Raw genomic sequence first — 16,235 nt, 5'->3', positions numbered from 1 at the left:
TCTTGCTGATTGTAGGAACGCCTTGTGTGGTCGACTGGAAAACACCTTGAGTCCTTAACCTTCAAGCATTTTCGCATCTAGGATATGTACCTTCGTAGTAGTGTCCTTGGTCTTTGATGCATTGAACATCATTATTACCTTAGAAGATCGCACTAATTTCAGTTGAGTTGTTGTCTTATGGCGAAATTGAAATTGGTTGAGTCTTGCCAAATCTCATCCATGCTAAGTCGTTCATAGGGTTAGGCTAGATTAGACCTCTTAAGCCCTATCTTTTTCCATTTTTTGAAAGTTCTTTTTAGATTAGTGAAATCTTCGAACTATTGAATCCGTAAGAAGCCTTGAAGGAAACAGCAAATCACATCATACCACTAAAAGCTTGTCCACACGTGGAGACCCCACTAAAAGAACCTTGGAGTCCATCTAACTGATCCTTTTTGCAGATCTTCAGCAGTTAGAGACTATTTTCTCAAGAGAGGATAAGATGCCTGTCGGTATTTTATTCTGTGTATGATTGTGTACAAAAAACACGTCAACACTCTCCCACGTAACATCCTCTACTGACAAGTCCATCCACTTTACTAGATATTTCGTAATAACTCTTCTCCTCAGTTTATCTAAACCATAAATTTGCTGCCCAACAAATACTGCTTGAATTTAGCCAAAGTATGCATTATGGCTAACATTTCCTTATCATATATATTGTAGCTCTACTCCGTACCCCTCAAATTCTTGCTCTTGAATGCGATCGGGTGCTTATCCTGCATGAACACCGCACTTATGTCCTCTCCTAAAGCATCACACTCTAGCTCAAACGGTTTGGTGAAATCTGATATGGCAGGAACTAGACAAAACTCATTAGCTGCTTAAACTTCTCGAAACATTGCTGTGCTTGATTTGTTCAAAGAAATGCCCCCTTCTTCATCAAGTTGGTAAGTGGTGTGGTTTGTTGTGAGAATCCCTTGATGAAGCATCGATAGAAACCACAAAGCCAAAAGAATCCGTTAAGCTCAGTAAGATTCTTAGGTGGTGGTCAATTTTCAATAGCTTGGATTTTATCTAGATCAACTTTAACACCCTTTGAACTGATGATATGCCCCAAATATAGAAACTCCGTCATTCCGAACTCACATTTGGATTCCTCAGTGTGCAAGGACTCCCTCTCCAATATGCTCAACACCTCCTCAAGGTGCCTCAAGTGCTCATCCAAAGTATGGCTAAAAATCAATATATCATCAAAGAAGATGAGGACAAACTTTCTCAACTAATGCTGAAAAATCCTATTCATACAAGATTGGAAAGTAGCAGGTGCATTGGTTAAGCCAAAGGGCGTAAGCAACAACTCATAGTGTTCACAATGACACCGGATTGTTGTCTTCTCCACATCCTTCTCCTTCATCTGATTCTGATAATATCCGAATCTCAAAGAATAGAAACATGCCCCATGCAGCTCATCTATCAACTCATCAATGTGGGGGATTGGATATTGGTTTTTCATAGTCTTCTTGAAGTGTCTCATCCTTTTTCTTGACCAATACAACAACTAATGCAAAAGGGCTCTTGCTAGGTCGGATGTGCCCCATCTCAAGCAACTCCTTAATAGTTTTCCCTATCTCATCCTTAAGCCGCTTAGGATGCCTGTATGGGGTGATAATAATTGGTTTGCACCCTCCTCTAACTCAATGATATGCTCTATGCTTTTGTTTTGGAGGTCTCCCAGGTGGTTTAGCACTAAACACCTTATGTCTGGAGGATAATCCCGCTTATATTGCTCCACCTTTGATGACATCCCTCTCAACAAATGTTGCTTGCCATTTACCTCAAGTTCATTTCCATTGTCTGCAAGTTAAGGTAAAACTCCTAATCACATGGAACTACTTCATGCCCAATCATAATCCTTCTGGTGCATGTGAGAGTGAAGCCATGAGCAACTCTCACTCTAAACCCCTCAAACTTCTCTACCTTGAGCCTACGCCTAGCCACAAGCCCCACATCAATGAAGTTGTGCGTGGCACTTGTATCAAGCAATGTGATCACTCATTGCGCCCCCAAGACTCTTCTCATCTTGAATGACCTCTCTTTGTGAATGCTAGAGAGATGTGCCATGGGTACTGTTGTGCTTTGCACACACTTCTTGTCTCCGACATGGAACCCCTTCCTTTCTGCCTTGCTAGCCATGAGAGAGAGAGAGAGAGAGAGAGAGAGAGAGCTTTGGGGGTATAGGAAGTCAGGGTGAAGTCTAAGCATGAGGAAATGGGGTGAATCCGGGCCCATGGACGTGTATTTGTATTCCAACGTAGGAGTTTGAGGGCTTAGGCATAAGAAGAACAAAGGAAGTGAAGAGGAGAAGCAAGGAATGAGGCCTAAATCCCCCCCAAATTGTTGACCAGCTCAGGCTAAGGAAGGAATTTTGGGCTTTCCTTTGCAAAGTTCGGTGGTTGGCTTGGGAATGGGAATAAGCATTGTTGCCAAAGATATTCTATGTGCTGAAATCATTCAATGGGTTCCATCTTGAGCCCAAGCTAAGGCAGTCCTAGGCCAAATTAGAACAAAGGGCAACTCAAACTCGGTGCATTTTAAGTCTAAAAGTCAGATTATGACTTATTTCTAAAGTGCTTGCAAATGCCTAAGAAAACACCGAAATCCATCCTAAACCTCTGCAAGTTCGGCTTTAGTAAGTAGAAAGTCAAAATATTTCTTTTTCCATTCCCCTTGCGAACGCCTAAAAAAGGACTGAATTTTATACTTAACATGAGAAAAGTTTGGTGTTTTCAAAACTTTTGGCATTCCAATCCCCTTGAAAAGGCTGAAGTTAGGGCCAAAATTCATCCATGACTTTCTAAACTTCAGTGTTCTGATAAAGGTGGGAACAAGTTCTGTTCCAATGACACCCTTCCAAGGCTGAAGAAAAGGCTGAACTTTCTCAGTTTGTGCCAAAATTCGGTGATATGCCTAATGCTCCTCCTTATGCTGAGGTTTGTTCCAAGGTTTTGCTTCTAGGATCAGATTTTTGCAGTCATAAACACTCATAAGCAAAGGGTTGTAGCGCAAGATCTATGTTTAAAAGGCTATAGAGTAAGGAAATGGAATAGAAACAAGGTATGAAGTTGAATTGCAGACCAAACTTTGGTGTTTGCTAGAGAAATAACCTTATTTGTAAACTTCTTTCAATGCTGAGAAAAGGTCCAAACTTTCATCTCTCCTAGCAAACTTCAGTGTTTTCAATGAAGATCAGACTATGCCTTGTTCCCATAGTGCTTACGTATGTTGAGGTTAGTCCCAAACTTTGCACAAGCCATCCAAATTTGGGGTAGGAGTGTAGAGCCTTGTTTGGCCTTATCCAATAGGGCTTCCTTATGACAATTTTGATCCTTGGCTCTTCCCGAATCACTTCCTCAAAGCCAAAGACCCTTGTAGATACGATTGCAGAGTAATGTTCAAATGTTTTATCACAGAGGGGTTAGTCAAATAAAGACCCTTCAGGTGATGAGGAAGAAGTGAGTGATGACATAGGATGGAATGTGATGGTGAGAATGAATAACCAAATGAAACAATGGTTGATCCTTGAGTTTACGTGTCCATGCAGGATGAAGAGCACAAAGGAGGTCATGTGGAGATGCTTTGGACAAAGAAGGCTCTGCAACACTACCCTTCGGAGCACAAATTGAGCCGGAGGATTCCTAAGATAGAGCCAGAAGAAGAATTCCATGCCAACACCCTGAAGACATCAATGAGCAAAGGCCACTACTACCATCAACATGGCAACAAGTTGAAAGCCAGGGCATAAGATTGAAGGAAGAGTCACATAATAGTGTGTTACAAGGCCAATTTGTGCTATTCCCAAAATTCTAGAAAACAAGGGGAGGCACAAAATGCTACAGGGGTATGTAGAAACAAAAAATGGACAGCTGGGAATGACAAAATTTGTATTTATTGTAATAGCAATTATTTTATTGTAAAATGACTACTTGTTGGCCCAATTTAATGCAATTCAAAAGGGGGCCACAAGTTAGTTATTTCCTAGCTACCAAGTTTACCTTTTTGTGTGCCCCATGAAATTTTGTCTTCTAGTATGATTAATTGAAAATAGTTGAAAGTAGCTGAAAAGGTGGTTGATGGTTTTTTAGATCATTAACCAAAAGCTGTCAAGATTTCTAGAAGGCAGATCAGAGCCATTGGATGGATTGAATACTGGCCACTGATTCAAAATGTAAAATCTATAAAATGTCTACCTCTCTCATTGTAGGTGGGTTAGAAAAGAAAGGTTAGACAGTTAGAATTTTAGAAGCTAGTAGGTTAGAGTTAGTTAGAAGTAGAATTAGAGTAGAGTAGGAATTGTTGAACAAAAATTGTTGTAATGATAGTTAGAGCAGATGAATAAAGCATTGAAGCACGATGTTTTGCCATTTGCCATAACTTGTTTGCATGGTTTCTTTTCATCTAATTAATTAAAGTCTAGTGATCTTAATGGAGTGTGAGGGTATTTGATTTGATTTCAGGTTCATACCATTGGAGGCTTATTGATTGTAAGCCCCTGTGTATGGTTAGTCTAAGCCTACTGAATGTTTGTTTCAGGTTGCGCCATAATTGGGTATCTAAATGAATATTCATATTCTTAAAGTCCTTTTATTTCCTTTGGAACTTGCACTATTCCTTTGGTGTTGTGAGTTTATCTTTGGCTAATCAGGAACTAGTTTTATTCAAAATCCGTCTACCTACAACACCAATCGTTGCTGTCATTGTCCCTAGGACCTCTAAACCCTGTCCCTTTGCTATTTGTTTCACCCATTTCGAGAAGTAAAGCATTGCCAGATTGCTATATTGGATGCAAACTAGCTTGTTAGATGCATAAGTCCCCTCGTGTTTACCATCAAAACACATTGACCCCAAGTTATCCAAAGCAAGTCAAGACCTGATAGTTGGAACCTTGAGGTTATCTTCTATGATCAATCCGAATGGCATAAGAGATTTCCTTATTCAAGAGAGGGTAGGATCAAAGAAACGGGACTCGGACTCGACTCGGACTCGGCAAGGCCGAATCGGACTCGGACTCGGGACTCGGAGTCAGACTTGGTTGGACTGGGAAAGTGAAAAACTCAAGAAATTTAGAGGTTTTTAAAGATTTAAAACTTGTTTCATGCATCCTTTATTGAATACACCTTAAAGACAATAACATCATCAAACTCGGCTCATTTGATTACATACACAAGTATACATCAATCACATTAGCATAAACGCAAATTGTAGCTGAAGGAAATAACAAGCATAAATATATAAATATTGTCAAATGTATACAATATTACAAAACTCTTGGAATAAAAAATCCATGTCATCATATGATCATCATCAAATGTTCCTCACAAATACCAAAGGTAAATACAACTACAAGCCTATGGCTCAGAGGAGCGTGCACCCTCTCACCTTGGCCCCCTGCGAAGGTAGGTCCTGGATGATTCGACAGCCATAGTCGCTCCCTGTGACACCATGCCATGCTCAACAACTTCGAGAACATCTGTGTCACTATCAGTATCTCCTGTCTTTGCTCGTGCTCTCTGCTTCTCCTCTGCCATGGCTATAGCCTCAGCCTCTACATCTACCTGGTTGATCCAATCAGTGTCAGACTCGGAGGTTAAATTTTCCCTACTTCTATCGATGCAGTTTCCCCCCATATTTTTCCACAGGGGTTTGGGGGCAGCGCCCCCAAGGTGGGGTCAAGGGGCATCGCCCCTTGCGGGGTCAAGGGGCAGCATTCTCAGGCAGAGGTTGTAGTGAACAAAGACGAGATTATTCATTTTAAAAAACTTTAAAAAATGCATTTTTTTGGCCTTTTTTTGGCCTTGCCGCCGACCGAGTCCCAGGCACAGGACTTGCCGATTTTGGCGAGTTCGAGCCCAAGTCCCAGCTCCAGACTCAGCGAGCATGTCTTGGACTCGGACTTGCCGAGTTTGGCAAGTTTTGGGCGATTTTCTTATCTCTGGGTAGGATACATTCAACATTCTATTTTGCGTTGATTGAAAGTGCAGACTTTTGCCATCAACAGGTACCTTGTCCTAAAGTTCCTTTTTTGACTCCCTCAATGCATTTTCCACCTCATTTTTCTCAGGATCAGATTGCTGTTCTGAAATTTTAAAAGTAGTTTTGTTTGCATAATAAATTCCATTTGATTGGCTTTCCCCTTCATAGGGCACTTATGACTCGGTTCCCTAGGACCTTTGCATTTGAAGCACAATATCCTTCTACTCACATCATTTAAGGTCTCATCATTGAGTTTTGGTGCTGATTTCTTCTACTGATTTGAAACCTTATGTTGCAACGTATCTTTTGAGGATGTGAATGTCTTTGATTGAAATTTATTCTTTGGGGCAACAATCTCCATGTTTCATGCCTTCTTCATGGCCTCCTGCCTTGATCCATTTGTTTAAGGGTTCCATCAATCCCTCACTGAATAAGATCACAAGTCTCCTCTGTGTGATACTCTGAAATATCCTCTGAAACTCTGAAATGTAGGACTTAAAGGAACCATGCCGTCTAAGCTATGCAAGCTCCCTAAAGTACATATCTGAATCCTTCCTTTCAAATCATTCAATGAGTCTATTGGTGAACTCATCATAGGTAGTGATCAAGTTGTGCCCCAGCATGACTAACCAATCATACTACCACTCATGAGCTAGGCCGTCATGGTGTATGGTGGCAAATCTAATCGTCTCGTCTTTAGGCATAGGTCTCAAGGAGAGGTAATTGTCTAGTTTTTGTACCCAGACATGTGCTGTACATCTATCACTACCATCAAAGTGTCCCAACATTATTTTACTCACTACTTGCTGGAAGTCTCTCTGTCCTTGAGTCACCTTGGTCTTTGTCCTGCTGGCTGCTCTTGTTCTATGTCCCAACATTATTTTACTCACATCTTGCGGATCTTAGGTGGTAGGGTCTTATACTTTGTATTATGTGATCTAATCTCCTCAGCCATAGAGACTGGCGGTTCCTTCCTCTGAAACTGCGAAACCTGCTTGCAAGTGAAGGTTGGTTGTAGGGGTCTAGATGCTGAGCCAATAGTGGGTCTCTTTTTCTCCGTAGAATGCTGATCATTCACCCTGTGGGACTCACTTGACTCTCCTATATGTCCTGTTTGAAGCGGAGTCAGGTTCTCATTATGCTTAGACAACAGTTGTGACATCATGTCCAGCATATTATCAAATTTCATCTTTGCCGTAGTATTAGGACTAAGGGACTTGTAGGCCCTTTGTTCCTTTTTGCCATCTGTCTTGAAATACTTTCACTGTCACTAGATGCACTTCTATTTAGACCAAGAATCCTTGAAACTGTTTCAGCTTTAGGTACCTGTGGTGGCTGCCATTGGATGTGATGTTCTTCCTTGGTGTAGGTTTGATACTCCTTATCACTCATCGAACCCTATTCACAGGCTGGTAGGAAAACTCTGCTCTGATATCATTGAAATATCCCACCCTGTTTTGGATATTTGACTTCTGATTTTTTTTGTGTTCCTGGTGTTCTCATTATTTTGTGTTTTTTTGCAATTTTATAATTTTTTAGTTTTGATATATGAATGCTGAAAAACAAATGCTTGGAAATAAATTATTTTAAATAAAATAACAATCCCAGACAAAACAACAAACAATTTCTTCAAACCCTTAACTCCAGATTGCATTTAAATAATTTAACAGAACATACCACATCAGCTACAGGCAAGAATAACAATTTTGAAAATGCAGATCCAATGCACAAAACCCCACGCCTCAATTTTGCCTGGGAATTGTAACTCCAAACATCCCTTTGGCAATAGCTAGAATGAACATGATGAGGGACAGCTAGATGCAACAACTTGGCATGGCCTGAATTGGGCCCACAAATGATCTGAAAATGCCTCCAACAAAACTCACGCAACCGGTCTGTCTAGGATGATTTTCACTCTTCTGATGTGCAATATATTCCTTAAATCTGCTGACTCTATTGTTTGATAATTCTGAGTTAGATTTATTTGACAATTTCTTTCTCAATGAAGCACAAATATAATCCCTATATGAGATAAGCGAATCAAGTGTCCTTGGGTGATCTCCGACACCTGCAAACACTGTCATTCTTGAGGGATTTTGTCCTCAAAAAGCCATGCCTTCCAACCAGCAAGCCCTTTCTTTAGCTTCTCTTTGAATATGTGCATTCAAGAATGAATAATGAACTCACCAAATTAAACTTTTAAATTCTCCAAATCCCAACACACCTTTTTGGCTCCATTAAACATAAAATTAATTAATTAATTTCTTTATTGAATTTCTCCAAAGTGGAAGCACAATATGACTTTATAAAGTCACTTTATTATTATTATTTTATAAAGTAACTTTATAATTTATTTAAAAAGTCACTTTATGGTATAGTAACTTTAATTTATTTAAATATAACATGAAAGTTAACTTTAATATTTAAATATTTATTGATAATTATCTCTTGGCCACTGAAACTGAAAATGATACACTTGTGGCCCATGGGTGACACCTAAAAATATCAGTACCTCCTAAAAATTATGAAGTTGGCTAGGAGCTTTTGTAACACCTGCAAAACCCCCTGCAAGGTCCACTAGTCCCCGGATGGATTTCCTATCCACTGTATTAGTCTATGGGAACCACTGCTGATAGGCTAACCCCTGCTAAAAATAGAAAGTGCTTAGGAAGGGGACATTAGATCCTCCCATCATCATATCTAATCTTGACTGTACCATGTCTGACAATATTGAGGAATGTATTATCACCTAGGCAAACTGTTTCACCATCAATGCTCTCATGCTCAGAAAGCTACTCTCTATGGGGAGTCATTTTGAAAAAAACCCTAGGGCCAATCATCTATGTATTTTCCCATGCACGTGTAGCAAGAGTTGTCACAAACATGTCACCAATGTCATCCTAAGAGGATCTTGAGTCTGACTTGTCATTAGACCCCTTCTTGGCCCCCTCGATGTCTTCTTTGATTTCCATTTTTATAGTTTGCATTATTTACTAGAATAAGGTTTGAACGTAATATTGTTCCCTCTAGACTTTTGTTATGTCTATCAATTGCAGTTTCATGTGGTTTGGTGAAGTTAACATCAATTGCTCCAAGATATCACTAGGTTTTTTCCCCATGTTGAATTGCTTGGTTATCATAAATTGCCAGGTGGTTTTCATTTTTCTGATTTGTATGAACACTTACATTGGTCTTCCTTTTCCTGGGGTGGTTGGGGGCATATTGGTGGATTGCTTTGAAATATTATTCTAAACATAATACTTGTGGGTATAGTGTGATATGCAGTGTAAAACAGTGCTACTGCAGTACATATGTTTGTATAGAGAAAAAGGAACAATTGTATTGAATAAAAGAGTGCTAATGAAGTCAAACAGAAAGAAAACTAGCAAGTTTGAAGTGCATTCTTTCAAGTGATGAATGCTCTCTGAATAGTGATGAGAAATTTTTATAAACACATCATAAAAAATTAGCCTGCCAATAATATAATTTCTGCAAGATTTGAATAATATAATTTCTGCTAATTGTGGTTTTTACAAATACTAATTAACTAGTCTTATGGTGCTTAGAAAGGATATTAGGATTACTGTGTTTCTAGTTTTATGATTTAATTCCTTTTTTTCAAATTAATGTCTATTCTGACTTTGTTTTGTTGTCACTGCCAGAATTATCTCATCGGGGCATTTAAGCCACCTTGTACCACCACTATTACATTTTTTGATGGCAAAAGTCGCAAGCAGGTATGCATCTAAAGTTATTATTGCTTTACCTTGTGATACTCTGAGAATAATATCTCAAAATTGGAGAATCTCTTGAACCCCTGATTTAATAGCTGAATTCTGTTATGTATTTAGAGGGTTATTGATTTGCATAGGAAGCTTTCTGAACATTGATCAATTGAAAATTCCTATATTAGCTTTCCTTGAAATTGTTGATTAGTTAGTTAGCTAGTAGTCTGTTCATGAAGGGTGGATGGGTTCTGCCATAACAACAATGTCAGTTTTATACATGATGCTCTCTCTCTCTCTCTCTCTCCAGCAAACATTTTTCATATTGAACAAGGTCTCATTAAGGTTCTTTATGGCTTATCAGGATTATATGTATTTCTATATAAATGTTTTCTATTGGCAGAAGCTAAGTCACCGGTTTGGGTTTAGGCACCAGTTTGGGTTCGAAGAACCCGGTACGCCGGTATGGCAAAATTTTGAAAAGGGGTTTGGGTTCGTTAGTACAAAAACATGTAAATTATATATATATGCAGCCTATAAGCATGAATTAATATTAGCATGTCACATAGCATCATATAAACAACAAAACCAACATAAACTTGTAATCATAGCATCATGATCATACCATAACAGGATCATATACATCAAGTTTAATATCAAAATGATAAATATATTCAAGTATCATTGTTTCAACTTTCAACAATTTAAAGTTTGATCATCAAATGAATTCTCTAATGGGGGTTTGGGGCAACGCCCCCAATGGGGTCAAGGGGCAGCGCCCCCAGCGGGGTCAAGGGGCAGAGCCCCTCGCAGGGTCCAAATTACAACCTTCAAACCCACACGGAACTCCATGGCGTGCATCAATTTTCTGCTTTTTTAAGATGTCAGGAACAAGGCCAAAGAAGTCAAAATTCTGATCAAGGTGCATTCTCCCGTACAAGAATTGTGGTGGAATTCAAAAAAAATTAAATTGCGCGAAAAAGAAATCCATTTTTGGGCTGTCAGACCCTTGGGTTCAACTTGGGTCCTCTTGGGTTCGACCCTGGGTCCTCTTGGGTTCGCCCTGGTTCGAACCAAGCTTGTGAACCACGAACCCTGTCCGAACCACAGACAAACCGGACCCGAACCCTGAACCAGGACTGTACCAGACCAGTACCAGGGGTCTAGGGGGCCGAACTCGGTAACTTAGGGCAGAAGTCTAATTAAAATTTTCCTATTATTTATTTTGAGCTAAAACGTTTTTGGTTCACCTATATGAACAAATTCTTGTGTATGCTGTGCATTCAGACCAAATTTTGTATTCTATTTTTTTAAGAAGTATGTTGGAGACAATGAAAGCAAAAATATTCTCAAGGGAAAGTATTACTGACAAAGTATATATGTGCCATTGGAGATAATTATTATAAAATAGAGGATGCTAAAATGCATGACCTATCTATAACTCCTAGGATTTAAGTCACAAGATACGGCGATTTTCATGGATGAGGTTCGAATTTAATCGAATTTGAAACTTCTATAAAAAAATTGAATTTAATCGAATTTAATCAAATTTCCTGTATAAAGCACTGCTATCCGCCTCTAAACACAACTCAGCTGGTCGTGGGTATTCTTTGTATATGTTTTGTATCTATTGGGTCATGGGTGTTTGCAACTGTTGGGTTACCCTCGGATTTTCTCCAACAAGGGTCGCTATTCTGATAATTTATTAGAAGTATACATATATTTAAAAATAAACAAAATTATAGAAGGCGAATTTTATCTGAATTTTTTTTCGAATTTTTCCCTCATCGAATTTCATCCGAATTTCAGGGCTGTCGAATTCGAATTCGAATTCGAACCTTGTGACTTAGCCTAGGATTATATAACTTATTTAATAGTTAAGTTAGCCACATGCTGACTACTCATAACCCAATACACGCTATAAGATTAGGGGCATAGCATTCTACCCCTTTTTACAAAAGCATTGAGGACAATGCTAACCATTTGTAGATGCTCTTTCTTCTTCTTCTTCTTCTTCTTCTTCTTCTTCTTCTTCTTCTTTTTGCTTCTTCATCTCATATTTTTGCTTTTGCTTGCTCTTCCTCCTCTTCTTCTTGTTACTATTTCTTGCCATGATTGTCTCATTCCTTAAAAAAATTTCTAAGAATCTTATTGATTGGGGCAAATTTGGTGTAAACCCTAATTTTGCAATAAAGAAAACAAAAAAATCCAATCAATTTGAAATTTTTATTGTAGCTTAATAGGGTTGTAAATCACACTCACGAAAAAATCTCCAAGAATTTTGCTTGCTTGTAGCCTTGAGAGATAATTTAATGGAATGCCTAAGATAACCAAATCCTTCCAACCTGATGTTGTGTAACAAAGCTTTCCCTCCTTGTAGCTAGAGACATCAAGATTAGCTTCTCAAATTGAAACCACGATTTTGGAGAAAAATTCCTAAACCCTCCACTGCTTCAAAAAACCGTCAAAAACTTTTGTAGATGAACACTACTAGGTGCGACCCAAAACAATTGCAAGAAACCACAAGTTTTGTGGAAAAATCAACAAACCTTTGATGTGATGCTAAGATCACCCATGGTTTTGTAGACAAATCAACAAACCCTTCCATGATTTTTTTTGAAAAAATCAGAAAACCTAGACATGATATTTGAGGAGAAAATAAGAAAAATCCAGACACGATTTTTGAGGAGAAAATAAGAAAAATCCAGACACGATTTTTGAGGAGAAAATTGAAAAAACCCAACAATAATTTTTGTTTCAGGAAAAAATTATAAAACCCAACAATAATTACTTTTTTAGGAAAAAAATTATAAAAACCAACCATAAATTTATAGGAGAAAATTATAAAACTTAGTACATCAGTCATAATTTTTTTTGTGGAAAAAGTCAGAAAACCCTCTTGCGATTCTTGAGAGGAGTTTGCGATTTTTCTGCTCTTTGAAAAAATTCACACAAGTTTATTTGCGTGTTTTCACAAAGTAGAAATCAACCAAACTCATCTTTGTGATTCTGCACCCTAGTGCGAGCACAAACATATCACGTGAAATGAACAAAACGTAGGAAAAAAAATACTGTGGAAACCCTTGCTGACTTGGGAAAAAACAGCCGTAGTCACGCAGGCAAAAAAACTTTTGCGAGCAGTAAAACTAGACAAATTCATCGCGTGTAGGACGAAGTTGTGTGGGAACAACTAGGTCGTGGGCAGACTAAAAAAACACGAAGAAAAGGCTTCAGTTTGCGGCAAGAAGACAAAAACCCGTCATGAGATGTTGCTGGTAGAAGACTAGAGCCGACACGTGGGAAAAAACACCACGATTTCCACAAAAAATGGTGTGCTTTAGAGCAGGATGCTTGCGGATTTCGCCCTTGCTGTGTTATTGAATAGACAAAGAACCCACATGATTTGTCTCGAGAAAACCCATGAAAACCCTCAAAAAATTGCTCTAACGATTTTTTCATAAAAAAATCAATGAAAATTTTTGATAAAAATTCTATAGGAGGTCACATTTTTTAAAATTTTTTTTGCCAAAACTTAAAAAACCCCACTGACCTGCTCTAATACCATGAAATGGTAACTGGATATTGTATTAACATAGGAGATGAAGGCTCCATAAATAGAGAATACAAGGCGATCATTCCATAAGGGAAATGATTGAGAATAGAAACATGAAAGACAGAAATAGAAGTTACTGAAAACGACAGACTACGATGACCATTATATCAGTATTACAATATTATTTTAATATTCCTTAGATCTTCTTTAAGTGATGCACTTTATGATTTTATATTAATATTTCATTAAAATATTAATTGCCTGTGGAACCACTTAAAAATTCATATTTCTCTCTTTATTGCTCTGAAACTGAATCTGTCAGAAGCTAGGGCCACACTTCGCCATGCCAATGAAAATAGGACCATGTCTATTTTTAGCAATTTTTCCCTAAAAAATAGGAAATCCTCATAAAGTGTATGAAACTGATGAAACGAAGACCAGAACTGAACTCAACACTGAACTAGAACAAATAGACAGACCACTCCTCAAGATACTGCATTACTGACCCGTTTATCCATACTCTGTTAGCCTACAAGGGTCCAAAAATAGGCTAACTCCTCAATCCCAAGTCCCTGACTAGGATGGGGACATTACAGAGTAGGCAATTAAATAACATTTGAAGAGGCTTTTTAAAGTAATTCCATTAATATTTTTACCAAGGACATTATAATTCATCTTTAGTTCCAATGGTTTAGCTGCCAGGATGGCATTTTTAAATTTGTAGTGGTCATGCGCCATTACCAAAATTCTGGTGTTAACTATTGCCCTTTTGGGTTTACATGGGAAAAGTGTATTTAAGAGATGGTGGTTGATATCTTGATGATTTAAGGGCTGGTGGCTACATGACAAGAAACATACCTAACAACCTTGTAGGGCATGTCGCAATGATGATTTTGAGTTTCATCAAACTATGTATTAAGGGAACAGCCTTGTAAGGGACGGTGGCATTTGTAGGATTGACGTTGGGTGTTGAATTTTCAATTTGATGGGTTTTAGTTGTGTTGACCAAGTTTATAAAGGATAAATCTGCTGTCAAGGATTCTTTGCTAGTTGTATTGACTCTGACTATTTGTTGTTAAAAAATATTATATTGCTGCTGATTTGTAAAGTGTAGTTAAAAAAATATTATATTGAAAAAATTAGAATAGATAGAAAATATAACCAATTGGAAAGATGAGTAATGTCCAACTACTACAACACTTTAACAATCTCTACAACAAGTGAACGGGTATAAAGATCATATGGTTGGTAAGATTGTCAACATCTATGAGTCCTACACTACTTTGGAGGCCCTGATCAACAATCTGAAATGATAATTCGTCATTTACAAAGGAGATGAAAACTTGTTAAATAGAGAGTACAAGCGATGTTTCTATAAAATAAATGATTGAGAACAAAAGACAGAAAGGAAACTTCTTAAAACTAACTAGACGGTGAAAATCAGAAAGGGAACTTCCTTAAACTGACTAATTGAGATACACAATAGAAATTTGCTAACTAAACTACTTAAATGACTTAAATGACCATTATAGCTAAATATTACAAAATTACTTTAATACCCTCCCGAAATTTTACAACCAGTGGATACAACCCATGATCTTTGATGCCAACCGCAATGGTTTTCTTCTTGCCATTGGATCTCTGGCTGTCTTCCAACATGATGTTGGGTACTGAAGCCATCCCTCTTGTTATCCAGAGACACATAAATTGAGATCAGTCTCTCAAAAAAACTTAGTTTTTGTTTATAAAAACTCAGCAGAAAACTGAAACCAACAATTTTGTCCAAAAATCATCAAAAAAACCTGCTGTAAAACAGCACTATGATTTTATGGGAAAACCATCAAACCCTCGATTTTTGTTTTAATAAAACTGATAAAAAAAACCCCACAATTTTTGTTTTTAAAAAATTGATCAAAAAACTTCTAGAAATTTCGGAGGTAAAGAACATAAATTTTTTTTATTAAAAAAATTGCCAAAAAAGAACCTATGCTCTAATACCATGAAATGATGATTTGTCATTTACAAAGGAGATGAAAACTCCTTAAATAGATAGTACAAGCGATGTTTCTATAAAAGAAACAATCGAGAACGAAAGGTAGAAAGGAAACTTTCTAAAACTAACTAGATGACGGAAGACAGAAAGAAAACTTCCTAAAACTGACTAAATGACATACAAAATAGAAAGTTACTAACTAAACTACTTAAATGACCATTATAGCTAAATATTACAATATTACTTTAATACAATCAAATTCATAAATAGGGAATAATATTTATATCAAGTTTAATGATGTCCTCCAAGCTATAGACAGTCAGAGTTCAAATGCTCTTTTAATGATGTCTCGAGTTATTATTAGTTGGAAATACGAAATATTTCCTTTCATTTGATTTCTTGTTTTTGTACCTTTGTTCTGTAACATGTTTCTTCTTTCTTTGTATTATTCGTTAAGTTTTGCCTCTATAACTTTTAATCTTTCTAAAACTCTGATCTTATCTTTCTTGTTTGTTACCCTTCATGTCCTTTTCCTTAAAGACAAATATATATTGTTGCATGAAATGTCTTTTGGGTAGGTGTATCATAGGCATGATAAAATGTATCTTCATTTGAATTTGACATCTTCAGTGTTGCTTGAGTTGACCCTTCTAGGCTCAGGACAAGTTGGTTCAGACTCTCAGAGTGTCATCGCCAAATCCTCTTAGGTCATCAGCAATGCTCGAGTCTTTGATGGTTAGATATTGGTACAGATACAAGGAAACTTTTTAATAGCCCTTAAAATTATTGTTGTGAGCTTTGCTTCTTAGGTGAGACTACCAAAACAGTGTTGTTTTACAGGTTTTCAGGCAACATATTGTGTAGATCACACCTAAGTCACAACAGTTTAACATTATTGCCAAATAGATTTGAAATAAAATAAAAATTGCAATTTCAAAATAATATTTTTATA

General features: G+C 37.5%; 1 protein-coding gene across 2 annotated transcripts in view; it reads left to right on the top strand.

Moving 5' to 3' along the window:
• LOC131063332 (vacuolar protein sorting-associated protein 26A) overlaps positions 1–16,235 on the top strand; it is a 97,589-nt gene that overhangs the window by 39,076 nt on the left and 42,278 nt on the right. For both annotated transcript variants that reach the window (XM_057997114.2, XM_057997115.2), the window contains exon 4: positions 9,675–9,749. In XM_057997114.2, the coding sequence (XP_057853097.1) occupies positions 9,675–9,749 (75 nt within the window). The remainder of the gene's footprint in view (positions 1–9,674; positions 9,750–16,235) is intronic.

The sequence above is a fragment of the Cryptomeria japonica genome, chromosome 3 (genome assembly GCF_030272615.1).
Source record: "Cryptomeria japonica chromosome 3, Sugi_1.0, whole genome shotgun sequence".
In the NCBI taxonomy this organism is placed as follows: Eukaryota; Viridiplantae; Streptophyta; class Pinopsida; order Cupressales; family Cupressaceae; genus Cryptomeria; species Cryptomeria japonica.
This window is presented reverse-complemented; position numbering and strand designations above follow the sequence as displayed.